At 37.6% G+C, this 27,973-nt stretch overlaps 1 protein-coding gene across 1 annotated transcript in view; it reads right to left on the bottom strand.

The window, feature by feature from the left end:
- The window catches only part of LOC123524603 (general transcription factor 3C polypeptide 3-like), a 59,801-nt gene extending 41,154 nt beyond the window's left edge, over positions 1-18,647 (bottom strand). The window contains exon 1 of the mRNA XM_053538696.1: positions 18,485-18,647. Coding sequence (XP_053394671.1) covers positions 18,485-18,616 — 132 coding nt within the window. The 5' untranslated portion in view covers positions 18,617-18,647. The remainder of the gene's footprint in view (positions 1-18,484) is intronic.
- Positions 18,648-27,973: the final 9,326 nt, after the last annotated feature.

The raw sequence follows: 27,973 nt of genomic DNA on the forward strand, positions 1-27,973 counted from the left end.
TTTCTTTACTCTAGCTGCTGTATTGCAAATGAATTTTAATTTTGTGGTTGTTTAGTAATCATTGTAAGTCTTTTGTTTTCCTAAGTCCACAAAAAAAATTCCTTACCCGGTAGAGAGACCTTAAAATACACCTAAAATTTGAAAGTAACATCTATGTTGTACCACAAAAAAGTGGTCTTGGTTTTTCCCTATGGTCAATTATAAAAAAGTTACAATATAAGTTATTTATAGTAACAACTAAGGGAAGTTAATCTTAAAAAAAAAAAAAAAAAAAAAAAAAAAAAATCCAAAAAAAAAAAAAAACAAAAATGTAAGTCCACACAAGTCTTCACCAGGTAGAGATTGGTCAAAATACACCTCAAAATTGGATGTAGCATGCATGTTGTACTACAGAAAAGTGGTCTCGATTTTTCCCTACGACTAGTAATGAAGAAGTTACAATATAAGCTATTTATAGTAACAACAAAGGGAAGTAATTCTAAAGAAAGGAACTGTGCATGACACTTTCTCTCATGATGGTGTATAATTGTGCCAAGTTACATCAAAATCCCTCTATGCATGAAGAAGAAATGCTTCGGACAAAGTCATTCTTGTATCTGACCTTTGGCCTCTAAGTGTGACCTTGACCTTTGACCTAGGGACCTGGTTCTTGCGCATGACACTCCGCCTCGTGGTGGTGAACATTTGTGCAAAGTTATATCAAAATCCCTCTATGCATGAAGAAGAAATTCTCCGGACAAGGTTTTCATTCTTGTATCCTTTGACCTCTAAGTGTGACCTTCACCTTAGACCTAGGGACCTGGTTCTTGCGCATGACACTCCGCCTCGTGGTGGTGAACATTTGTGCCAAGTTATATCAAAATCCCTCCAAGCATGAAGAAGATATGCTCCGGACAAAGTTTTCTTTCTTGTATCCTTTGACCTCTAAGTGTGACCTTGACCTTAGACCTAGGGACCTGGTTCTTGCGCATGACACTCTGTCTCATAATGATGAACAATTGTGCCAACTTTCATCAAAATCCCTCCATGCATGAAGAAGATATGCTCCGGACAAAGTCACTCTTGAATTTGACCTTTGACCTCTAAGTGTGACCTTGACCTTAGACCTAGGGACCTGGTTTTTGGGCATGACACTCCGTCTCATTATGGTGAACAACTGTGCCAAGTTTCATCAAAATCCCTTCATGCATGTAGAAGATATGCTCCGGACAAAGTCTGTGGACGCCGCCCGCCCGCCCGCCCGCCAGGGGCGTTCCCATAATACGTCCCGTTTTTCAAACGGGCGTATAAAAATTGGATGTAACATGCATGCTGTACCACAGAAAAGTGGTCTTGATTTTTCTCTACCGCCAGTAATAAAAAAGTTACAATAAAATCTATTTATAGTAACAACAAAGGGACGTAATTCTAAAAACAAGGGTGCCTCATGGTGGTGAACATTTGTTCCAAGTTACATCAAAATCCCTCCATGCATGAAGAAGAAATGTTCCGTACAAAGTCATTCTTGAATTTGACCTTTGACCTCTAAATATGACCTTGACCTTAGACCTAGGGACCTGGTTCTTGCGCATGACATGTTGTCTCATCCAGGGGAATATTTGTGCCAACTGATATCTAAATCCTGCTTTGCATGACAAAGTTATAGACCGGACAGGAAAAAAATCCTCTTGACCTTTGATCTCAAAGTGTGACCTTGACCTTTAAGCTAGGGTACTGGGTGTTGCGCATGACACGTCGTCTCATCATGGGAAACATTTGTGCCAAGTAATATTAAAATCCCTTCATGGATGGCACAGTTATGGACGGGACAGGAAAAAAACTCTGTTGACCTTTGACCCCCAATTTGTGACCTTGACCTTTGAGCTAGGGGTCCGGGATTTGCGCATGACACGTCGTCTCATCATGGAGAACACTTGTGCTAAGTGATATTAAAATCCCTTAATGAATGTCAGAGTTATGGACCAGACACGAAACAGACCCTGTTCATGCTATGTTAACATTTGACTGCTTAGTGTGACCTTGACCTTTGAGCTAGCGGTCTGAAAGTTGTGCATGACACATCGTCTTATTATGAGGTACATTTCTGCCAAGTAATATTAAAATCCCTTCATAGATGGGAGAGTTATTGCCGGACAGGAAAAAAGCCTTGTTGACCTTTAAGCTAGGGGTCCAGGTTTTGCGCATGACACGTCGTCTCCTCATGGGGAACATTTGTGCCAAGTAATATTAAAATCTCTTCATGGATGGGAGAGTTATGGACCGGACAGGAAAAAAGCCCTGTTGACCTTTGACCTCCAACTGTGACCTTGACCTTTGAGCTAGGGGCCAGGGATTTGCGCATGACACATCATCTCATCATGGGGAACATTTGTGCCAAGTAATACTAAAATCCCTTCAAGGATGGGAGAGTTGTGGACCGGACAGGAAAAAAGTCCTGTTGACCTTTGACCTCCAATTGTGACCTTGACCTTTGAGCTAGGGGTCCGGGTTTTGCGCATGACACGTCGTCTCATCATGGGGAACATTTGTGCCAAGTAATATTAAAATCCCTTCATGGATGACAGAGTTATGGACCTGACACGAAATTGCGGACGGACGGACGGAAGGAATGACGGAAAAGTGCATTCCTATAGTCCCCGAAACTGGTTTTCAACCAGTAGGGGACTAATAAAATATTTACAAAAAACAAGAACTGTCACAAATGCCCCCCGAAGCGTGCCCAGTCTGCGCAAAACAATCACACATCATTTCGTGACCTTGACCTTTACCCGAAAGACCCGGGTCGTAAGCGTGACATACCTTCTCAATATGGTTAACATTTGTGTCAATCATTTTCAAATCCCTTGATAAATGGCAGAGTTATGGACTAGACAAGAAACATGTTTGCAGGGCTCCAAGTAATTTTTTTGACCTATGAGTATTTACTCATCATTATTTTTTTGTAACTGAGTAAAATGGTAAAATCTGAAATTGACAGTGACTAGGAGTAATTTTACTCCTAAAAATTTATGAATGTGAAAATAAAACAGAAATCAGTTTTATAACATATTTATTGGGTACATAACACCCATGAATTTGTTTGCAGTTCAGTTTCAATTCAATATTAAAGTTTTTGCTTCTTTTTTCTTCCTTGGCTTGCTTTGGCTTCACACTACTGAATCCAATATTCAATATACCTTTATATATTTGGGATCATTTTTGTTGGTTTAAAGAATGCGTAGTGTGTGTTCACTTTTATATTCTTAGAAAGAGACATTTTTGTTGTTTACTCTTCACTGGAAGTTGATATTTTAAATCGACACCGCTTTAAAATACACTACCGTACTGTCAATATTAATTCCCAACTATCTGATTTACGCACGCACTGAGTGTATAATATAGTTTAACCTAGGTTTACTGAGTACCATTCAATGCATGTGTACGTTCAATGTGGGAGAATTAATGCCTACCGTGCTCTGTTACATAAAGCATCCTGACGATTCAGATTTTGTTTACGCTAGTAAAAAGTCATTGCATTTGTTTCTGTAATTTCATATAAGTTTTTATACGCTTAAAAATTATCAGACATGTGTATATGCATTATTTCGGACAAGAAACAGACCATGTTAACCTTTTACCTCTAAGGGCGTCTTCAGGCGGAATGTTCTTGACACGAGAACATGTTCGTGGCATTTTGGCACCTGTTCCGTTAGAAAAATGCACGCTCAACGCCGAAAACATGATCCGAGAACACTGTTCGCGGGTCAAAATTTTACACCATCTTTTACAGGGAGCAACAGGAACATGTTTCGAGAACACTCAACAAAATGGCGGCGAAATGACTTTCATTCTTTCTTCTTTGTTTACAGAAGTCAAAATACAAGTTAGCAACAACGAATCATCGCGACAGTCCGCAGTTTCCGTGTCACAGATATCCTCTAGCATTTGATGTATTGCTAGTGTTTCTTGCGGCGAAATGATGGGCGCAGCCATCTTGAATGTTCTTGATTGCACGTTCTTGGCGTTTGTGCGGCTCAAATTAAGAACACTGTTCTCCTATATCTCGCACCAACAGTCGAGTTATCAAGAACTTCCGCCCGAAGACGCCTTACGTGTGACATTGACCTTAGGGCTAGGGGTCTGGGTCTTGCGCAAGACACGTCGTTTCATTATGGTGAACATTTATGCCAAGTTATTTCAAAATCCCTTCATGGATGGCAGAGTTATGGACCGGACACGAAACAGACCCTGTTAACCTTTGACCTCTAAGTGTGACCTTGACCTTGGAGCTAGGGGTCTGGGTCTTGCGCATGACACGTCATCTGAATATAGGGAACATTTTTGCCAAGAAATTTTAAAATCTCTTCATCAATGGCAATGTTATATACCGGACAAGAAACAGATCATGTTAACCTTTAACCTCTGAGTGTGACCTTGACCTTGGAGCTAGGGGTCTGGGTCTTGTGCATGACACGTCGTCTCATTATGGTGAACATTTATGCCAAGTTATTTCAAAATTCCTTTATGGATGGCAGAGTTACAGCCTAGACAAGAATTTACACGGACGTACGCACTCATGGACGAACGAACAGTGTGATTTTAATATTCCCACCTTCGGGGTCATAAAAAACCATAATAATGGTAACTTTATGACAACTAATCATGACTTTTACCAGCAATTACCTTATACACTGGTCAATACAGTAGATAATAGATCATGTATATTGATTACCGGACCTTTAGACTCCGGGTATAGAGGTCCGGTTACCAGACCCCTAGCCACCTCCTTCCTCTAAAGCTTATTTGACGTAAGTTATTTTAACAAATAAGTTATGCAACTAAGATGAAATGACTATTTCAATAAAGTTCTCATGACCTTTCAACACTCGGGGGTCACGCTGTTGATCGCCACTTTAGCCATTTTCGACAAAAAATTAAGTGTGGCTCTGAAAATTTCTAATTGGCGAAAATGGCCCAAAGCTATGTCTGTCTGCAAAACTACAAATTTTGCTTGTTTCAGTGTTTACCAACCAAAAGGTGTGAAAAATCGATAATCTGTGCAGACAATCTGTGTATAAACAACAGCCTTTATTGAAAGGAGTGAGACAATTTGCAATAATTTTATTTGATTAGGCAGTCAGTTGGCGATAAATTAGTGAATAACAAATTGGATAATTATAATCATCATTTTGTGCGCTGGTCCGCCGTTAGTCACCGTTACCATCTATAGTAAATTTTCTATTACTGCCGAGGCTTATTTTGGGCAAAACAAAGAATGCTTTAGATAAGCAGAAATTGTAAGTATTGAATAGCTATGATGATAAACAAGAGGGCCATGAAGGCCCTGTATCGCTCACCTGACCTATTGACCTAAAGATCAACAAGATTAACATTCTGACCAAGTTTCATTAAGATATGGTCATAAATGTGGCCTCTAAAGTGTTAACTAGCTATTCCTTTGATTTGACCCCGTGACCTAGTTTTTGACCCGACATGACCCAGATTCGAACTTGACCTAAAGATCATCAAGATTAACATTCTGACTAAGTTTCATGAAGACAGAGTCATAAATGTGGCCTCTAGAGTGTTAACAAGCTTTTCCTTTGATATGACCTAGTGACCTAGTTTTTGACCTGACATGACCCAGATTTAAACTTTACTTAAAGATCATCAAGATTAACATTCTGACCAAGTTTCATTAAGATATGGTCATAAATGTGGCCTCTACAGTGTTGATTAGCTATTCCTTTGATTTGACCTGGTGACCTAGTTTCTGACCCGACATGACCCAGATTCAAATTTATCCTAAAGATCATCAAGTTTAACATTCTGACTAAGTTTCGTGAAGATGCAGTCATAAATGCGGCCTCTACAGTGTTAACAAGCTTTTCCTTTGATTTGACCTGGTGACCTAGTTTTTGACCCCAGATAACCCAATATCGAACATGTCCAAGATTTTATTAAGGGTAACATTCTGACCAAGTTTCATTAAGATCAGGCCAAAAATGTGACCTCTAGAGTGTTAACAAGCTTTTCCTTTGATTTGACCTGGTGACCTAGTTTTTGACCCCAGATGACCCAATATTAAAGTCGTCCAAGACTTTATTGAGGGTAACATTCTGACCAAGTTTCATTAAGATTGGGTTAAAATTGTGACCCATAGAGTGTTAACAAGCTTTTCCTTTGATTTGATACGGTGACCTAGTTTTTGACCCCAGATGACCCAATATCGAACTCGTCCAAGATTTTATTGAGGGTAACATTCTGACCAAGTTTCATAAAGATTGGGCCAAAATTGTGACTTCTAGTGTTAACAAGCTTTTCCTTTGATTTTACCTGGTGACCTAGTTTTTGACCCCAGATGACCCAATATCGAACTCGTCCAAGATTTTATTGAGGGTAACATTCTGACCAAGTTTCATTAAGATTGGGCCAAAAATGTGACCTCTAGTGTTAACAGTCAAATTGTTGACGACGGACGGATGGACGACGACGGACACAGGGCGATCACTAAAAATGTAAAAAGAAATAAAACATAGGTACTTTATCATGAATTTAATTCTAAATTTCATTTTCTGCATTTGTCACCCATTTTCGCGACCATGATTTTCGGACATTTCTGTCATTTCCAACTAGATTTTCTAGTGCAACCTTAATAAAAAGCCAATAAAAAGTCTGCATTTAAGAACAAGAGGACCATGATGGTCCTGAATCGCTCGCCTGTCCCCACATGACCCAGTTTTGAACTGAGCATGACATCGTTTTTTCCATTATTTGACATAGTGACCTAGTTTTAGAGCTCATGTGACCCAGTTTTGAACCTGACCTAGACATCATCAAGATAAAAATTCTGACCAATATTCATGAAGAGCATTTGAAACAAGAGGACCATGATGGTCCTGAATCGCTCACCTATCCCCACATGACCCAGTGTTGAACTGAGTATGACGTCGTTATTTCTATTATTTGACAAAGTGACCTAGTTTTTGAGCACATGTGACCTAGATATCATCAAGATAAAAAATTCTGACCAATTTTCATGAAGATCCATTGAAAAATATGGCCTCTACAGAGGTCACAAGGTTTTTCTATTATTTGACCTAATGACCTAGTTTTTGAAGGCACGTGACCCACTTTTAAATTTGACCTAGATATCATCAAGGTGAACATTCTCACCAATTTTCATGAAGATCTCGTGAAAAATATGGCCTCTAGAGAGGTCACAAGGTTTTTCTATTTTTCGACCTACTGACCTAGTTTTTGACCGCACATGACCCAGTTACAAACCTGACCTAGATATCATCAAGCTGAACATTCTCACCAATTTTCATGAAGATCCATTGAGAAATATGGCCTCTAGAGAGGTCACAAGGTTTTTCTATTTTTAGACCTACTGACCTAGTTTTTGACCCCACGTGACCCAGTTTCAAACCTGACCTAGATATCATCAAGGTGAACATTCTGACCAACTTTCATGAGGATCTCATGAAAAATATGGCCTCTAGATAGGTCACAAGATTTTTCTATTTTTAGATCTACTGACCTAGTTTTTAACCCAACGTGACCCAGTTTCGAATCTGATCTAGATATCATCAAGGTAAACATTCTGACCAATTTTCATGAAGATCCATTGAAAAATATGGCCTCTAGAGAGGTCACAAGGTTTTTCTATTTTTAGACCTACTGACCTAGTTTTTGACCCAAGTGACCCAGTTTCGAACTTGACCTAGATATCATCACGGTGAACATTCTGACCAATTTCCATGAAGATCCTTTGAGAAATATGGCCTCTAGAGAGGTCACAAGGTTTTTCTATTTTTAGACCTACTGACCTAGTTTTTGATCCCACATGACCCAGTATCGAATTTGACCTAGATATCATCAAGGTGAACATTCTGACCAACATTCATGAAGATCTCATGAAAAATATGGCCTCTATAGAGGTCACAAGGTTTTTCTATTTTTAGATCTACTGGCCTAGTTTTTACCCCCACGTGACCCAGTTTCGAACTTGACCTAGATATCATCAAGCTGAACATTCTGACCAATTTTCATGAAGATCCATTGAGAAATATGGCCTCTAGAGAGGTCACAAGGTTTTTCTATTTTTAGACCTAATGACCTAGTTTTTGACCCCACGTGACCCAGTTTCGAACTTGACTTAGATATCATTAAGGTGAACATTCTGACCAATATTCATGAAGATCTCATGAAAAATATGGCCTCTAGAGAGGTCACAATGTTTTTCTATTTTTAGACCTACTGATCTAGTTTTTGACCCCACGTGACCCAGTTTCGAACTTGACCTAGATATCATCAAGGTGAACATTCTGACCAATTTTCATGAAGATCTTGTGAAATATATGGCCTCTAGAGAGGTCACAAGGTTTTTCTATTTTTAGACCTACTGACCTAGTTTTTGATGGCACGTGACCCAGTTTCGAACTTGACCTAGATATCATCAAGGTGAACATTCTGACCAACTTTCATAAAGATCCCATGAAAAATGTGACCTCTAGAGTGGTCACAAGCAAAAGTTTACGGACGCACGGACGAACGCACGCACGGACGGACGGACGACGGACGCCGCGCGATCACAAAAGCTCACCTTGTCACTTTGTGACAGGTGAGCTAAAAATATGGCCTCTAGAGAGGACACAAGGTTTTTCTATTATTTGACCTAAAGACCTAGTTTTTGAAGGCACGTGACCCAGTTTCGAACTTGACCTAGATATCATCAAGGTGAACATTCTCACCAATTTTCATGAAGATCTCATGAAAAGTATGGCCTCTAGAGAGGTCACAAGGTTTTTCTATTATTTGACCTAATGACCTAGTTTTTGATCGCACGTGACCCAGTTTCGAATCTGACCTAGATATCATCAAGGCGACCATTCTCACCAATTTTCATGAAGATCTCCTGAACAGTATGGCCTCTAGAGAGGTCACAAGGTTTTCTATTTTTAGACTTTGACTGCACGTGACCCACTTTCAAACTTGACCTAGATATCATCAAGGTGAACATTCAGACCAACTTTTATGAAGATCCATTGAAAAATACGGCCTCTAGAGAGGTCACAAGGTTTTTCTATTTTTAGACCTACTGACCTAGTTTTTGACCGCACATGACCCACTTTCGAACCTGACCTAGATATTATCAAGGTGAACATTCAGACCAATTTTCATGAAGATCCATTGAAAAATATGGCCTCTAGGGAGGTCACAAGGATTTTCTATTTTTAGATCTACTGACCTAGTTTTGGACTGCACGTGACCCGGTTTCAAATCTGACCTAGATATCATCAAGCTGAACATTCTGACCAATTTTCATGAAGATCCATTGAAAAATATGGCCACAAGGGAGGTCACAAGGTTTTTCTATTTTTAGCCCTAATGACCTAGTTTTTGACCGCATGTGACCCACGTTCAAACTTGAACTAGATATCATCAAGGTGAACATTCTGACCAATTTTCATGAAGATCCATTGAAAAATATGGCTTCTAGAAAGGTCACTAGGTTTTTCTTTTTTTAGACCTAATGACCTAGTTTTTGACCGAACGTGACCCACTTTCAAACTTGATCTAGATATCATCAAGGTGAATATTCAGACCAACTTTCATGAAGATCCATTGAAAAATATGGTCTCTAGAGAGGTCACAAGGTTTTTCTATTTTTAGACCTAATGACCTAGTTTTTGAACGCATGTGACCCAGTTTCGAACCTGACCTAGATATCATCAAGATGAACATTCTGACCAATTTTCATGAAGATCCATTGAAAAATATGGCCCCTAGGGAGGTCACAAAGTTTTTCTATTTTTAGACCTACTGACCTAGTTTTTGACCGCACTTGATCCAGTTTCAAATTTGACCTAGATATCATCAAGATGAACATTCAGACCAATATTTATGAAGATCCACTACAAGTATGGCCTCTAGAGAGGTCACAAGGTTTTTCTATTTTTAGACCTACTGACCTAGTTTTTGACCGCACGTGACCCAGTTTCGAACTTGACCTAGATATCATCAAGATAAACATTCAGACTAACTTTCATACAGATCCCATGAAAAATATGGCCTTTAGAGAGGTCACAAGGTTTTTCTGTTATTTGACCTACTGACCTAGTTTTTGAAGGCATGTGACCCAGTTTCAAACTTGACCTAGATATCATAAAGATGAACATTCTGACCAATTTTCATGAAGATCTTGTGAAATATATGGCCTCTAGAGAGGTCACAAGGGTTTTCTATTTTTAGACTTACTGACCTAGTTTTTGACCGCACATGACCCAGTTTCGAACTTGACCTAGATATCATCAAGGTGAACATTCTGACCAATTTTCATAAAGACCCCATGAAAAATGTGACCTCTAGAGTGGTCACAAGCAAAAGTTTACGCACGCACGCACGCACGGACGGACGACGGACGCTGCGCGATCACAAAAGCTCACCTTGTCACTTTGTGACAGGTGAGCTAAAAATATGACAACTGTTGCAAAAGCAACTCTTATTGTGAAGCTTATTTCGAGAATAAAACACGAGAAGGCATCAAACCCCACCCAGTTTTAAGCAATGTGCAAAATCAGACAACTAGCTGCTTTAACAAAATTTCTTCTTTATTGACATCTTTACTGCAGGGATCAGCCTATAGAGCAATTTAGGCGATATCGTCGCTTTAATGTCGGCGACTTCGCCGAATTCTCGCTTCAAGGCGAAGTTCAAATCGCCGAATTTTCATACTGTTTTTCTACGCCGCCATTTTGTATTGAAATTGTAACCCTTGAAATACACACAGCGAAATACACTAGATGTAAATTATCGATAAATCCAAGTTTAACTCCGCCTCCTCGCCTGTCAAACTTCAGCCAATCGTAGCGTTACTACATACCACAGCAGTTTATCAATAATGACATACAGCAGCGACACGCATAATTAGGAATCGTGTGTTAAACAATATAATCAGTCGGCGATTGTGGGCCAAATCGGTTCTTATTATGCAATTAAAGGACAATGCTGCAACTGGCGGCTCGTTTGAGCAGAGAGGTGTTAAGGCACAGTGGTCCAGCGGATCACTTTACTCTTATACGACTGTGAAAAACTTTGTTAATTGTTTGTGGGACAAAACATGCAAAATGCCGCATTTTTCGCAGGTACGTTTCAAGGTCCGATTTATTAAATGACACTAATTTTGGTCATTTTCAGTCCAGATTTTAGATAAGTTGCATCGTGACAGTGTCTATAGAATTGTGTAATGTTGTTGTCTTCTTGGTTACAGGGAGGAACCCCTTCTAAAAAAAACGTAAAGTTGAAGAAATAGACTGAATCACCTAAGAGAAAGTTTAAACAAGAGGACCATGATGGTCCTGAATCGCTCACCTCTTCCCACATGATCCAGTTTTGAGTATGACGTCATTTTTTTCTATTATTTGACATAGTGACCTAGTTTTCGAGCTCATGTGACCCAGTTTTGAACTTGACCTAGATATTATCAAGATAAAAATTCTGACCAATTTTCATGAAGATCCATTGAAAAATATGGTCTCTAGAGAGGTCACAAGGTTTTTCTATTATTTGACCTATTGACCTAGTTTTTTAAGGCACGTGACCCAGTTTCAAACTTGACCTAGATATTATCAAGATAAAAATTCTGACCAATTTTCATGAAGATCCATTGAAAAATATGGTCTCTAGAGAGGTCACAAGGTTTTTCTATTATTTGACCTATTGACCTAGTTTTTTAAGGCACGTGACCCAGTTTCAAACTTGACCTAGATATCATCAAGGTGAACATTCTGACCAATTTTCATGAAGATCCATTCAAGGGTATGGCCTCTAGAGAGGTCACAAGGTTTTTCTATTTCAAGACCTACTGACCTAGTTTTTGATCGCAGTTGACCCAGTTTCAAACTTGACCTAGATATCATCAAGATAAATATTCAGACCAACTTTCATACAGATCCCATGAAAAATATGGCCTCTAGAGAGGTCACAACGTTTTTTCATTATTTGACCTACTAACCTACTTTTTGATGGCACGTGACCCACTTTCGAACTTGACCTAGATATCATCAAGATGAACATTCTGACCAATTTTTATGGAGATCCATTTACAAGTATGGCCTCTAGAGAGGTCATAAGGTTTTTCTATTTTTAGATCTACTGACCTAGTTTTTGACCGCACATGACCCTGTTACGAACTTGACCTAGATATCATCAAGATTAACATTCAGACCAACTTTCATGTAGTTCCATTGAAAAGTATGGCCTTTAGAGAGGCCACAAGGTTTTTCTATTATTTGACCTACTGACCTAGTTTTTGATGGCACGTGACCCACTTTCAAACTTGACCTAGATATCATCAAGATGAATATTCAGACCAACTTTCATACAGATCCCATGAAAAATATGGCCTCTAGAGAGGTCACAAGGTTTTTCTATTATTTGACCTACTGACCTAGTTTTTGACGGCACGTGACCCACTTTCGAACTTGACTTAGATATCATCAAGGTGAACATTCTGAGCAATTTTCATGATGATTTCATGAAATATATGGCCTCTAGCGAGGTCACAAGGTTTTTCTATTTTTAAACCTACTGACCTAGTTTTTGACCGCACGTGACCCAGTTTCGAACTTGACCTAGATATCATCAAGATGAACATTCAGACCAACTTTCATACAGATCCAATGAAAAATTTGGCCTCTAGAGAGGTCACAAGGTTTTTCTATTTTTAAACCTACTGACCTAGTTTTTGACCGCACGTGACCCAGTTTCAAACTTGACCTAGATATCATCAAGATGAACATTCAGACCAACTTTCATACAAATCCCTTGAAAAATATGGCCTTTAGAGAGGTCACAAGGTTTTTCTATTATTTGACTTACTGACCTAGTTTTTGAGGGCATGTGACCCAGTTTCGAACTTGACCTAGATATCATCAAGGTGAACGTTCTGACCAATTTTCATGAAGATCTTATGAAATATATGGCCTCTAGAAAGGTCATAAGGTTTTTCTATTTTTAGACCTACTGACCTAGTTTTTGAAGGCTTGTAACCCAGTTTCGAACTGGACCTAGATATCATCAAGATGAACACTCAGACTTATTTTCATACAGATCCCATGGAAAATATGGCCTTTAGAGAGGTCACAAGGTTTTTCTATTATTTGACCTACTGACCTAGTTTTTGAAGCACGTGACCCAGTTTCGAACTTGACCTAGATATCATGAAGGTGAACGTTCTGACCAATTTTCATGAAGATCTCTGAAATATATGGCCCCTAGAGAGGTCACAAGGTTTTTCTATTTTTAGACCTACTGACCTAGTTTTTGATGGCATGTGACCCAGTTTCGAACTTGACCTAGAAATCATCAAGGTGAACATTCTGACCAATTTTCATGAAGATCCATTGAAAATTATTGCCTCTAGAGAGGTCACAAGGTTTTTCTATTTTTAGACCTACTGACCTAGTTTTTGATGGCATGTGACCCAGTTTTGAACTTGACCTAGATATCATCAAGATGAACATTCTGACCAACTTTCATAAAGATCCCATGAAAAATGTGACCTCTAGAGTGGTCACAAGCAAAAGTTTACGGACGCGAGCACGGATGCACGCACACACGATGGACAACGGACACCGCGCGATCACAAAAGCTTACCTTGTCACTTTGTGACAGGTGAGCTAAAAACTAAATACTCAGAACAGTTATGACTGGTATGTTCAGGACAGTGAGAAATTATGGCATTGCTCACTGTGCAGATCGGCGAAATTTGATAATGCCTATGCGCGTGGACATGACATACCGGCTAAGACAACAAATCACGATAGGCATGCATCTTGTAAGTTTAAAATCATGCATATTTGCATGAATGTTACAGTAGTGTATTTTGTGGCATGTTTTTCATAAAAAAGAAACACATAAAATGGCAACAATTTAAAGTTTATAAATTTTTTACATGAAATTCACATTGTTTTAAGTGTAGTTAATGGTTTTTTTTTATTCTGAAACGTGTTTCATAGGTGATAAATTTGTTAAGACTGATTTATAGAACTGATACTTGACTGCCACTGTCACTATAAAATAACACTTATTAAATAAGTCATCCCAATAAGCCAAGTAAGTAAGACTAGATGGCACAAGATCCATGCCACTTAAGGCAGGGATTCTTTTTTTGCAATTCTCAAAATGATATCAGTCTCAGACTACTTACTCAATCTATTTCTGTATTTTCAGGACAGAAACATCTTGATGCAGTGGCAAGATCAACGCTCAAATCACAACAGCCATTACAGCGTGTAATAGAAGACCAGCTACACAAGGACGACGCACTGGCCATCAGGCTGCTCCAGACAGCCTACCACATTGGCAAGAGAGAACTGCCTAAAGAAGAATTTTGCCACCATCTGGAATATGCTTATTCAGTTGGTGCGGACTTTGGTTCTTTATTAACAGAGAATGCTAAAGTTACCTACTGTAGCAATAGAAGTGTGTCTGAACTACAGTGTGCTATAAGTGAAGTAATTCTTGAGGACAAACTTCGTAACATTAACAGATCTGGTGTCTTTTCTCTTGTTCTGGATGAGAGTACAGACAATGCAAATAAAAAAAGTGTGCTACTCTATTCTCAATGTGTATCTGAAGAAAACAAAACAAACAAATCAAGGATGGTTCTGCCAATGTTATAAACATTGTCAACCTTGTGGTCAGTGAACTCAAAGAGAAGAAAACTGACATATCAAAAATGGTAGGGGTTAGTACAGATGGTGCCAGTGTGATGACTGGTAAACAGGTGGTGTCGTACAGCGACTACGTAAGTACTCGCCAAACATTGTTGGAATCCATTGTGTTGCTCACCGTACTACATTGGCTACATCACAGGCTGCCAGGGACATACCCGACATGTGTAGTTATTCAAGAACAATGTGTAATGTGTTCCGCTATTTCCACAACGCTACATTGAGAAGCAACAGACTTCGTGACATACAGAACATTCTGAAACTTCCGGAATTAAGATTCACAGAGCTTAACTCAGTGAGATGGTTAAGTATGGAGACTGCTGTTAAAGCCATGTACAGAAGTTACCCAGCCCTAGTAATGTGTTTGGAAAGAGACGCAGTCACAGACTCAACAGCCAAGGGACTGTTCAATGAAGTGACCCAGTACAAATTTGTTGCTCTCACACATCTTATGATGGATGTACTACCATTCATGGGGAGACTATCAAAAAACTTCCAGTATGATACAATTGACTTTACCAAAGTTCAGCCATTAGTTCAAAGTACATGTGACAGTATGAAGGACTTAAGTGAAGTGCCAGGTGTATTCATGACCAAACTGGATGAGTTTGTCACTAAAGATGGTGACAAAGTTGTGTATCAGAGACCTCTCAGTGAGTCTAATAGTAATGTTGTGAAAAAGGGTGTCACGCACAACTACGAGTTTGACGGATTTAGTGAGAGTGATGTGGAGGACAGTGACACTGACAATGAAGAGTCTGTTGGATTGTCGCCTGAACTTAAGTATTATACACAGCAAAAGGGAAATGTGATATCAACATGCAACAGATATGTCAACAAGCTAGTTGAAAATCTTGAAAATAGATTTCAAGACAGTGAAGTGTTGTCTGCTATGAGTGTTGTTGTGCCTGAAAATATATGTAAGTCAGATTCAGTGGCCAAGTATGGCAATGATCAGTTTAAGGTTCTGGTGAAACAGTTTGCTCAAAATCTGGATAGTGAAAAGAAATGTGTGAGTGAGTACAGACAGTACAAATGTCTTGTAAATGGTTGATACAAATCTGCTTCATTGTTGGATATTACCACCACATTCATGAAGAAATATGCATATGATTTCCCCAACATGGTCACCATTCTGAAATGTTGTAGTGTGTTACCCATGAGTAGTGTGAAATGTGAGCGTGGATTTTCCACCCAGAAAAGAATTATGTCTAGAATCAGGAACCGACTACAACCAAGCATTAGATGATCTAATGCGTATTTCTGAGGATGGACCCAGTGTCTACAGGTGACTTTGATTTTAAGAAGGCACTTGAAAAGTGGAAAGCAGTGAAAGTCAGAAAGTTGTATAGGAAATAAGATGTGTAAAAATCAGAGTGTTAAATACAAAACAGTAAACATTAGTAAGTGTTGATAAAAAAACAGGTCATTTCTGTAATGCCTGATGTTATGAATTAAATTGTTTTACAAGTTGTTATATGCTGCATCAAATGTAAATGTGTTAAGAACATTGTTTTGGTAAATTCACCAATTCTGTAGTGCTGGTATATTACTGTATATGCTGCATCAAATGTAAATATGTTATTTATTTATTTATTTTGTTGGGTCACTTCTCCCTAAAATTTGGACCTAGGCCGATCCCTGTTTACTGACATCTTTATTTTAAATGTGATTTTCAAAAATCTTTTTGTTAAATGGCAGATGTTTATAAAAATGATAATTTTAAAAGTTAACAAAAATTGATATTTCTAAAATAGCTTTTTAAAGGGTAGAAAGATTTAATACATATATAAAATAATTTCTTGAGCGGTACGAGTACTTTGGTAGTCCTACGCGAACGTCAATGCTATGTGCTTACTTAGCAGTTGTTGGCCTCATAATATTATCATCTCTGAAAAAGCAGTGGCTCAGGCCTCCTGAACACTTTTTGTCTTTCGAACTAGGGACAATGTTTAGATCTATAGAATTAATGGGCATTATCCGGTAATAATCCCCTCTATGGAATGAAGTGTGTTATATCCGCTCAATCCCTGACCACCACCCCTACTAACTGTGCGCACAGACTACAATGCCCTCCATGCACAACCTGCTTACCATTCAAAACATTTTACCCATCGTATTGCAGGTATCTGGACCATTTCTACCTTGTGAATGTTGGATTTAGTGTAGGACTCCAGATAGTTGTCGCATATTCTAAGAATTAGGGACAACCCAAACCATGGGACAACTCGGACCAGACAACCCGAACCATATTAGGGACAACCAGGACCACGTTTTAGGACGATCCGGACCATGTTTCTGAAAATTCTAGGAAACTATTTACTTTGAAATATATGTTATTTTGATGTCTTAGAATTACCAGTAAAGTCATAGATGAACAATATTCATTGTCAATAACTTCAGTTACCGACAAATGTTATGCATGAACTGGACCATCATTCAATATGTATTTATATTTATATAAGTTTTAGAATCCTTTTATTGTATTCTTATTTTTTAAAGTGAGGATTTATTAACCATATTTAACTGCTAAAATTCAATTTTATTGTTGTTTTTTTCATGTGTCTAAAGGTGCAACAAACATGTCTTTGATCATAATTTAATTCAATCACTGATGTTATGTTAGCGATATTAACGAGGTGATAATTCAATTATCACGTATGTTGAATTCAAAGCGATATTAACGAGGTGATAGTTCAATAAATGAACTTTTTTCATTGATGGGCATTATTGTGACTTCTTTAAAGATGGTTAATCAGATGTTTGTCAAATGATGGATTTCTTCGAAACTGAAACAAATTTATCATTTACACTTATTTGTGTTTACCGAGTGTTAAATCAAGTCAGTTTAACACTCGAGATGATAGCTATTATTTTCCTATCAAGAAAAAGTTGTTTAACATAGAAATAAATGTGATGAATGTACTTTGTCTTATGAATATTATGAATATAATAACTCTCGTATTATATTTTTCGAAGATTTCATTAACAACTAAATGTACAGAAAATTATTACAAATGCATGTTTGTAACATTATTTTTGGTGAAAAAATGAAATGACACAAAATGTAGCTTTAATGTGATAGACTGCCTTTAAAAATTGGGTGCATGCTAGTTCTTTTATTTTTCGTTGTCACATTCCTTTTAATTAATCCAAAGAGCTATAAAAATAAATAGATCGGCAACTTGAAAGGCATATAGAGCAAATCTCGCCAACATCCCGTGATAACTGAATGAGATCTCATTTACTGGAAGTGACGCTTTCTCCACACGCCATTTTGTATGCGAAAGCAATTATTCATCGGTAAATTAATTATCACCGTATGACCACGCTTCTTTTGATGGTAAGAAACGTGTACTTTGCGTCTTAATACTGTTTCACATTAAACTAATGTTGTTTTAGAAGCTAACATGTATTTTTAAATGTAGCTTTAAAGGTACGAATTGTAACTCCATGCTCGCCGATGTTTGTTTTACTAAGATAACGCCGATTCACGCTCTGACACGAGATCACGCGAGATAATTTACAGCCAGTTGCCATTCTGTGTATTTTATACTTCTTTGATTAAACCAAGAGATCTGTTGCGTTGGAATTTACTCTAGATATGTGTGTGTTAAAGTTCTACATAGGAATTTTACACTGTCAAAATGGCATAGGCCTTATTATTATAAATAATCTCTCAAATTATCCTGGTGAATCTCCAATCAGCTGGGCTGATGAGGGCATACTCCATCAGGCAGCTGGAAGTTCTGTATCATAATTACCTGATGGCTCATTTGCTGCCATGTCTGCAGTTGTTCCTCACTAACATCTTGCCCTAGATTATGAAAAGGGTTATCAGATTTATTAGACATATGCGTCTGTGCACTCTGCAAATTTTCATCTCGAGCATCCATTTTTTCAGATATTTTCCGCGGGAATTCGGCGCTCAACACGTACGACGGGCGTCTTTTCTTTCAACATAAGTATGTTAATCGGGCGTGCGCGTTAAGCTTTAGGGTACAGCTGGGAAAATACGGACATAGGTATAAATACGGACGACAACAGGGGAAACTGATATCGTCAAGTATTCTCCTTTATAAGCTTATGAAGAAAATATGCAGAACAATTAATGACACCCCTGTCCATACCATTAAAAAAAGCAATGACGTCATAATAAAATATGACATCAGGGAACGTGCTCAAAGACAACTACCCATGCGCTCTTTCCGTTCTTGTATAAACATCGACACACTAGCAATTTACACCGATCAGGTTTAAAGATCCATTTCAGGTTAACTATCGATCTGAGCATTACATGAAATGTTAGAAACCATTTCTTTAGTGTTTAATTTCTTTAAAATTGTATCTTTTAATCTTAAAAAGAACTAATAAAACCAAAAATAAAGCAAAAACATACTGTCCGAGTTTTTCCTATCAAATTTGCATTATAGTGAAAATACGGACATGCAATTTTAGAAACCAGAAACATGTCTCAGAATTAGAAATCGCAAAAATAGGCCTATAAACATCTGACCAAGTGTCAATTTTAGTCTTGTCCGATTAAATACGTATAATAATATGCCAGCCTAGTCGTGGCTAATATGAAATTAGGCGCTACCTAAAAGGCAGAGCTCCCTTGAAAAATCACCAGTGCCCTTAAAAATTAAAGGAGTGGTGGTGGAATTATCTGGAATTATGGATTCAATTAGGAAGTTTATGTTCTATTAGATCTATAAAAATTATAAGTATTAATGATAATTCATGATTTCTGAATGCATGTTTTAGACTCAATCAAGATTAATTCTTGACATGTGAAAACTCGAAAGATATTCTATATATAATCAAAAGAAAGTTCGATATAGATTAAAATCGGCACCAAGATAAAGAAAAAAAAAGCGTATTTGAATAGTTTCTGTTATTCTTATTAAAACGTACTGCATAATTTTTTTACATAAATTATTATCATACTGGAAACCAGTCACAAATGATAACTCCTTCAAATTGAAAAGCTTGAACCTTGAAAATTTCAAACCAAACAGAATCTCATTAGGCCAATAGTCAAAGGAATTCTGTCTCTTTGCGTGTGAATGTTGGCAATGAGGACTTAATGTAAAAAGTTAATGTTCCAATTCCAAAGTTAATAGAAATTAGAATTTACCTAATCCTGGAAATGACTATTGTAATTCTTTTAAATGTCATTATTGTCAAATTTCGGTTCTTTTTGGAAGGAAGAATGTGTCCAACTTTCAGTCAAAAATACTGCTATAATAGACGCCTGGTATGGGAAAATTACAATCATTTACATGACTGTACAAGCTTGTTTTAAACCCAAAAGACTAGCAATTTTTAAAAATTAATGATCAGAATTTTACCTAGAGAAAAACAATGTTTGCCAATATTGGAACCTGATATCAAAACTAAACACTTGTTAAATCACATGCACGACTTTAGTTATACAATATTTTCAAAACTCATAATAATACAACTACAAAAAACTGAAATAAAAAAGGAATTAAAAAAAATCTGGTCCAAGTAAGGTTCGAACTCACGACCTCTGGTTTTCAACGCGAACTCGCTAACCACTACACCAGTACACCACTGTGGAGTTATGACGTCATTGGGGGCAAACATAAGTATATATAATAAAGTTTAGTAATGGCAGTGTGACGAAAGTCGTTTCAAAATGAAAATATTGTATTTTATTTCTTTTTTCTTCGTAGAAAATGTATTTAGCACTAAGTTCTTATTATCAGACGCTCATTTACATTTTTATTCAATATTCAAAACAGTAAGCGAGACGCTTTTGTCAACCGTAAACAGTAAGCGTCTACTGACGTCTTTACTGATTAATTACTATGTGCATAGTGTACTCAAAAAAATCCGAACAACACCGATTCCAGAAATTACCACGGATTTTCAACTCGATAGCATACACAGATAGATCTCTCTATTCATTTTCTTTTTCATACGTCTAACTGTAATGCGACGCTGTCGGCGCCGCTTCGCGGCGCCGGTAGCTCTGCTATTAACTTAAAGTCTATAATAAGTCGATTCTGCAGATCTAGATCTTTGTGACTACAAACAGTTAATTGATGATGAGGATAGCGACGTATTATCTCCTCTAATTTTTTCTTTTATTCGTGTTTTAGGAGAAATGAAGAAGGTCATTGTTTATTCAGTATATGCGGTCGGGATGCATCACCATGGCAACCGTCTTTTGACAGTTGGAGCAGGTTACTATTGCAAATGCGAACCAGATAATCCATTTGATAAACACGCAGTAGCAATTCATAACAATCAGCTATACACCCATTGTTGTGCATACTCAAAACGTTCAGACGCAGCTATGATATCAGAGATTTCTCTACAAAAACCTTATTGAAGGACCAATCCTACTAAAGCCCAAATTCGAACTACATGTAGTGTTCAGACGAGGGGCGGGGGCAGCTCAAAGATGTAACATTGGTTTCTATTGCAAAGATGTGAACGTGCCGAAAGTTGAGGAACTTTTAGAGAAGGGCAATTTTGCATGTAACATTATCTAAATATAAATTGAGAACTATGTAGATCACGGTGCACAATCACGTGACTTGTGACGTTTCAACTGGGGTATCACGCCAAGCAGAATTCGTAAACAAAACGTTGTTTTTGAAGGTAAAGTTTTTAAAGATATATTTTTGTGAAATGACACCTAGCTGGTGCAAGTCCTTATATCAATGTGTACCTCCGGGGATATAACATATGTCCGTGTCTGCTTTAGTTTTGCTGGTAACCTGGACAAACCGCAATGCTTCCACAGCCAGCGTATTTTCAAATGGCTTGAAAAACAAACCCAAGCGACTGTTCCTTGATAAACGACCAACTAGTTGTTACCGCTGCGTTCTGTTTGATATCTAAGATCATTTTGGTAGGATTTTTGCTCAGTAAATGGCGTATTTCTGGATAGATCGCCGAACTCGAAAAATGTCCGTTCTAAAGTCCAAAAGCTCTCACAGAAAGCACTATTTTAAATCATGATTTTCTCGTTCTTCTCGTTGAACGCAATGCCACAATTAACGCAGGTAACGTCTTTGCCCTACCAACGCAATACTTTGTAAAGTTTACTGCACGTGGATAGTGATATTTTCGAGAAAATGTGGGTAACTCAAAAACATGCTCCCACAGTCATTTACTTTAGACCAATGCTGTCACATGAAGCATAAATCTTTAGCTGACAGTTTAACCACTTCCTACTGTTAATTTTACCAAGAAGATAAAGCAAAATGATTCTTATGGAATCGTGCCACCGATTATTTACTGTATCTCGCACTTGTGTAAGATGTCGATAACATCCGTGGAGACCGATTGATTCTTCCATTTTCCCACCATGTATCCAACTGGCACGTGGCGCTTATAATGCATTGATCAAGAACTCTGTTTCGCATACGCACCAAAACTGAACTGGGAAAAGAAATAGAATGCAATGCAGCTAACGAGAGTTCCACAAATGGAAACGAAGCTGAAACAAAAACGTGCTTGAATTGAGAACAACTTCTCTGTATAAACATCCCTTTTTCCTAAAACTAGTCGAATTTTTCTTTGCTCATACAAATACAATGTAGTAAAACAATTGCACAGAATCCTCGTGACTCGCATGTTTATAAATCAGAAGTACCCATTTTATTATCCGGTGGCGACGTAGGGCCTTTGTATGATTGAATACCATGGCAGTAACATAAATATCACCGCCATCCATAGACAGGAATTTCTATAAATTTGTGAAAGCACTAGTCTCTTCCGAAACGTTTTTATAAGAAAATATATAAGTCGCTAGGAAACCCGGAATCATAATGATCCCCGACAGTCCTCGTTTATAAAACAGCTAACTTACTGACTGCAGTTTTTACACTCTTCTTCTGTGCAAAGATGTGACAAGAAATTGCTAGCCCAACATGTATTTAAGCTGTTGCGCACGTGTTTTGTCTTGGGTTTTTTTTCTGTCGAATTGTTTGGTTAGATTGCCAAAATCAATAAACTCTAAAATTCGAGAATATAATTTTTCTCTCAAATATTTATGTGAAGAAAACGTTATATTTCCATGATTGATTGATTTGCGAGGTGAATTTACCTTCTATTAGTTTCAAATCATATTTCGTCGCCTGATTAAAGCTAATGATAGGTAGCCCTGCAACTTTTTTTGCTTTAAACTATTATTGACAAAGCCAGCTATTTTACGATGAAGTAAAAAATTTGTGACGCGAAATATTTGATATCGTTTCCGAAGCATTACCCATCTTATTAATTTCTGTTATTCGTTAAGTAGTATGTGGCCAAAATGATCACAATGTGTTAATTTCGCATTTTAGCCATTTAATAAAAATGTAATAAAACATGATTATTAAAACGTGTACCTCGTGATATCATTATTCTAAACACTCGTGACTAATCTTTGATAAATCATGTCAAATGAAATGACAAGCCTTGTCGGCGTCTGGACATGATACATGTATGCTTTAAAATAATGCAGTTGGCTTAACAGGACTTTTCCAAAACCATATTTCTGTAGAAATTGTGCTAGATCAATATAGATCTTCTATACATTTTCGTCAACTGACCGGCCGATTTTCCGAATATTTGGTTGAGCGTGGGCTTAAGTTGTAAAGAGCCAGCCTAAACGAATGAAAACACGACTCAAATATGCGTAAATATCGTGCAATCTTATACGCCACAGATGGAGCGGGAAGCAGACGATCATTTTGGCGGAAAAACAGCACGTGCCTTCCGTGATGCTCCTTTTGTATTGACCGCATGTTAACAGCAAATTTAGTATTTGCGTTATATCTTTTTATTATTCAAGTGTTGTCTCGATACAACTAAATTCATGTGAAATCCAATACGGAAAGGACTATAATATTATGTCAAATAAGAATCATTTTGCTTTATCTTCTTGGCAAAATTAACAATAGAAAGTGTTTAAACTGTCAGCTAAAGGTTTTTGTTTGATGTTACAGTATTGGTATAAAGTAACTGGCTTTGAGAGCATGTTTTTGAGCTACCCACATTTTCTTGAAAATATCACTATCCAGTAAATTTTACAAAGTATTGCGTTGGTAGGAAAAACGTTACCTGCGTTAATTGTGGCATTGCACTCAACGAAAGGAACGAGAAAATCGCGATTTAAAATAATGCTTTCTGTGAGAGCTTTTGGACTTTAGAACGGGCATTCTTCGAGTTCGGCGATCTATCCAGAAATACGCCATTTTTTAGCGAAAATTATACCAAAATGATCTTAGATATCAAACAGAACGCAGCGGTGACAACTAGTTGGTCGTTTATCAAGGAACAGTCGCTTGGGTTTGGTTTTCAAACCATTTGAAAATACGCTTGCTGTGGAAGCATTGCGGTTTGTCCAGGTTACCAGCAAATCTAAAGCAGACACGGACATATGTTATATCCCGGGAGGTACGCATTGATATAAGGACTTGCACCAGCTAGGTGTCATTTTACAAAAATATATCTTTAAAAACTTTACCTTCAAAAACACCGTTTTGTTTACAGATTCTGCTTGGCGTGATACCCCAGTTGAAACGTCACTAGTCACGTGATTGTGCACCGTGTAGATCTAGACTTGAAACTAGGTTTTTGTAGAGAAATAAAATCGAAGAAGGTTCAGTTTATTCCAGACTTATGTTCTACGTGACCATTGTAACCATGATCAAAGTGGTCCTAAACAGTCCCCGGTTAATGCTTAATAAGGTTATATGACTTCCTATAAACATGACATACTAATACCTAGATCGACTATATTATACCAAAGTATCAATAGGTCATTCTTTATTTGAAGTCTTGTTGCCTAAATTGTATGAACCAGAGACTGTTATGGACCCCTTTAACCATGATCCCTTCAATAGGTCAAACTATGGATGCAAGATCAGCTAACTATCGTTATTTGTCCCCAAAATTATTAATTTTTGCAACTACATATTTTTTTCACTTATTTCATTAGTACTTAATCGATCAGATTGCGCTGATTCGCTGGAAGATCCAGAACCAACAGATCAGTTTTTAAAGTCAAATTGTTGGTTTTAGCATGACACGGCTCAAAAATGACCCCGGTTTTAAAAAGTAAATGCATATACGCGTTCACAGTAAGGTCGCAATCCTCATCAACACTTAACGCAAGTACGGCAGTTATGAAATGAACTATTGTGTTACAGATATGCCATCGAAGTATATCCATTGTCAAAAGGGGTAAAACGATGACGTATGACCAAGAATCCCTAGAGAAAGCTGTCCAAGCGGTTGAAAAGGGACTCTCCGTGCGACAAGCTGCTAGCCAGTTTAAAGTTCCAAGGTCCACAATTGGTGATCGCGTGTCTGGGAAACAATGTCTTAAACCGATCCATGGTCGCCCACCAGCACTCCCCGAAGAAGTGGAGTCCAAAATTGTTAAGAGCATTAAGATGGCGGCTAAATTAGGAGTTGGGCTAAACAGATGACAAATTCTCCAACGCACTAGTGTTTTGTGCAACAAAATGAAAATTCAGTCACGTTATACCAATTTTCATGCAGGAAAAGACTGGTTTGAGGGACTTAAAAGGGGATATCCGGAGTTGGTTCTCAGAAAACCAGAGAAATTGACATCAGTGCGTGCGCGTATGCTAAACCCAGAAGTTCTAGGTAAATATTTTGATGATCTTGGTAACATTATTGCGGAAGGCAATTTTAACATGCATCCAAATAGAATATGGAACTGTGATGAGACCAGTTTCAACATGGAACACACTCCTGTGAAGGTGTATGCCGATAAGGGTGAAAAGTCAGTTGTGAGCAAAGTAAGCTCAAAGTCTTCTAATTTGACAGTTATGGCTTGTTTGAGGGCAGGGGCTGACCGCATGCCTCCGATGTTTATAACGAAGGGGAAAACTCCAAGACCTGTACATGGGTATCGTACCGAGGATGCACCCGAAGGCTCTGTTTGGACATATCAGAAAAATGGATGGATTTCAGACGAAATCGGCGATCAATGGTTCGAACAAGTTTTTCTTAAGTGTTGCGACCCTGCAAGACCACAGCTTCTTCTAATGGATGGTCATGGTTCACATGAAACGCTAGCCATTATTGAAAGGGCCATTGAAGAGAATATTATCCTTATGGTTTTCCCCCCTCATTGTACACATTATCTTCAACCCCTAGATCGTACTGTCTTCGGTCCGCTCAAATCTGCATACAAACGAAGCCTGCTCGTCTTTTCTTAATGAGAATCCTTTGCATCAGGTGAATAAGTACACATTCCCATGTCTCTTTTCCAAGGCTTGGAACAATGCAATTTCGTACGTAAATATACAGAACGGATTCAGGGCTTGTGGAATTGTACCACTTAACAGGAGGGCGATTCCAGCGAAAGCTTTTCACCCGAGCAAACTGACGAATGTACCTGTATGTCCTCAGACAGAGGCCGAAACATTAACATCAACAAATGATCAGTGTGCACCTATACCGATGTCGCCCTCAATTGTTCCATTGTCAACTGACCCAGTCACTGATGCCCCAAATATTAGCTTTGATTCAGTATCGGAAATAAGTTTCGATACCAATATCTCTGTGCTCGATTTAAGTGACCCAAAGCAAATACTTGGTTTGCTGTCGTTTGGTGACGCTGTTTTGGAAGAGACTGTGGATAATGATGACAATGAAATTTCTAGCATTGTTAATACAGCCTCTGTAGACAGTGTTGTTGACTCAATTTTCTTACCACGTGTAATCAAAGAAAGGCCCGCTAGTCAATCTAAGCGTCCTTTGTATACCAGTCACAAAGTACTGACAAGTGAAGATGTTGTTGAACAGAAACGTTTAAAGCTAGAAAAGGAATTATCTAAAACAACCAAGCCGAAAAAAATCAAAAAAGAAAAATAACTTTAGAATATATGTTTAGTGCATCTAAATACTGCTACTGTAACTAAAGAAAGAATCCATGTTTTTTTAATGAACGATCTTTGTAGCCGGGCCAGTTCATAGCCTTATTAATTGAATGTAGTTCATACCTTTTTTACCACAAGATGTGAATGTATTAAACAGTATTTTTAAAAAAGAATTGACTGTCCGTATTTTCCCTATTGCAATCAGGATGTCCGAATTTTTCCGATTCTTTGTCCGTATTTTTACTACCGCGTCCGAGTTATACCGTTTTTGATTGTGGTTAAAAATATGCTGTTTACTATATTTTAGGTGCATGGAACGCTATAACCAAACTGTTATATCAAACATAAAGATATCCGAATATATATTTAATGTTCTTGTACCCGAGATAATGCGCGGTGGTAAGATGTGAAACGTCTAATGCTGGGTTGTACAAATCGTCCGTATTTTCCCGGCTGTACCCTACAAGCAATTGTGTTGATATCGATAGACAGTTCCATTTGTCACCTTTAAAAATGTTATAAATTTTTCTGAATTTCACAGGAATATTTCTTTATAATTATATTTTAGAAATCGCAATAAATATATGTGCGGTGTTCGGTCATTCATAATTTTATATTTTCTTCTTGATGTTTTTTTTTTTAATGAATTTGATATGTTTATTGTGAAATGCTTATTAAATATGTAATGTTTTACTGAAATATTTCTTTTCTTTCTTATTTATTACATATTTGAAATGCTACTGATAATCTCTGATGCCATGAGATATATTGTCTAATATTTTTGTAATTTTCCATCTATTATTTATTTTCAAGTAGTTCATGTAGAATCGAAGCCTGAACATCATCAAGATGCTAAGCGTTGCCGCTTCTTTGACCCATTTATATTTTGTTTTCCCAATTTGGCATTAATCAGTTTTTTTGGGAGTTTTTTTCGGTTTTTTTTTTTTTTAGATTTTTGGAATATCCTCGAGCTCGGTACGCTATAGCGCGCAATGGAGGTAAAGTGCGCAATGGAATCAATTTTTTAGGAACGATTATTGGGTAAACTTGTCGGCTATAGTTAAAAATGCTAAGAAATGAAAATGGCACACAAACAGCAGATACTTGTGCTAAGTAAATGGCGCGCAATGGAGGTAACGTGCGCAATTGACTCTTTTGACTTTTTAGGAGCAATAATTGGGTAAATGTTTAGAAAGATACTCCCAGCTATTGTTTAAAATCGTTTGACTTTATTTACTCTCGGTAAATGCTATTGCAATAAAATGATAGCTCATTAATTATAATTGTAATTATAACCAATTTTAATAACCCTTTTATTGCCCTATCTAAAATAAGCTGCCAATTCAATTCAATTTCTGTATTTCACTCAGA

This window comes from Mercenaria mercenaria, chromosome 3, assembly GCF_021730395.1.
Source record: "Mercenaria mercenaria strain notata chromosome 3, MADL_Memer_1, whole genome shotgun sequence".
Classification (NCBI taxonomy): Eukaryota; Metazoa; Mollusca; class Bivalvia; order Venerida; family Veneridae; genus Mercenaria; species Mercenaria mercenaria.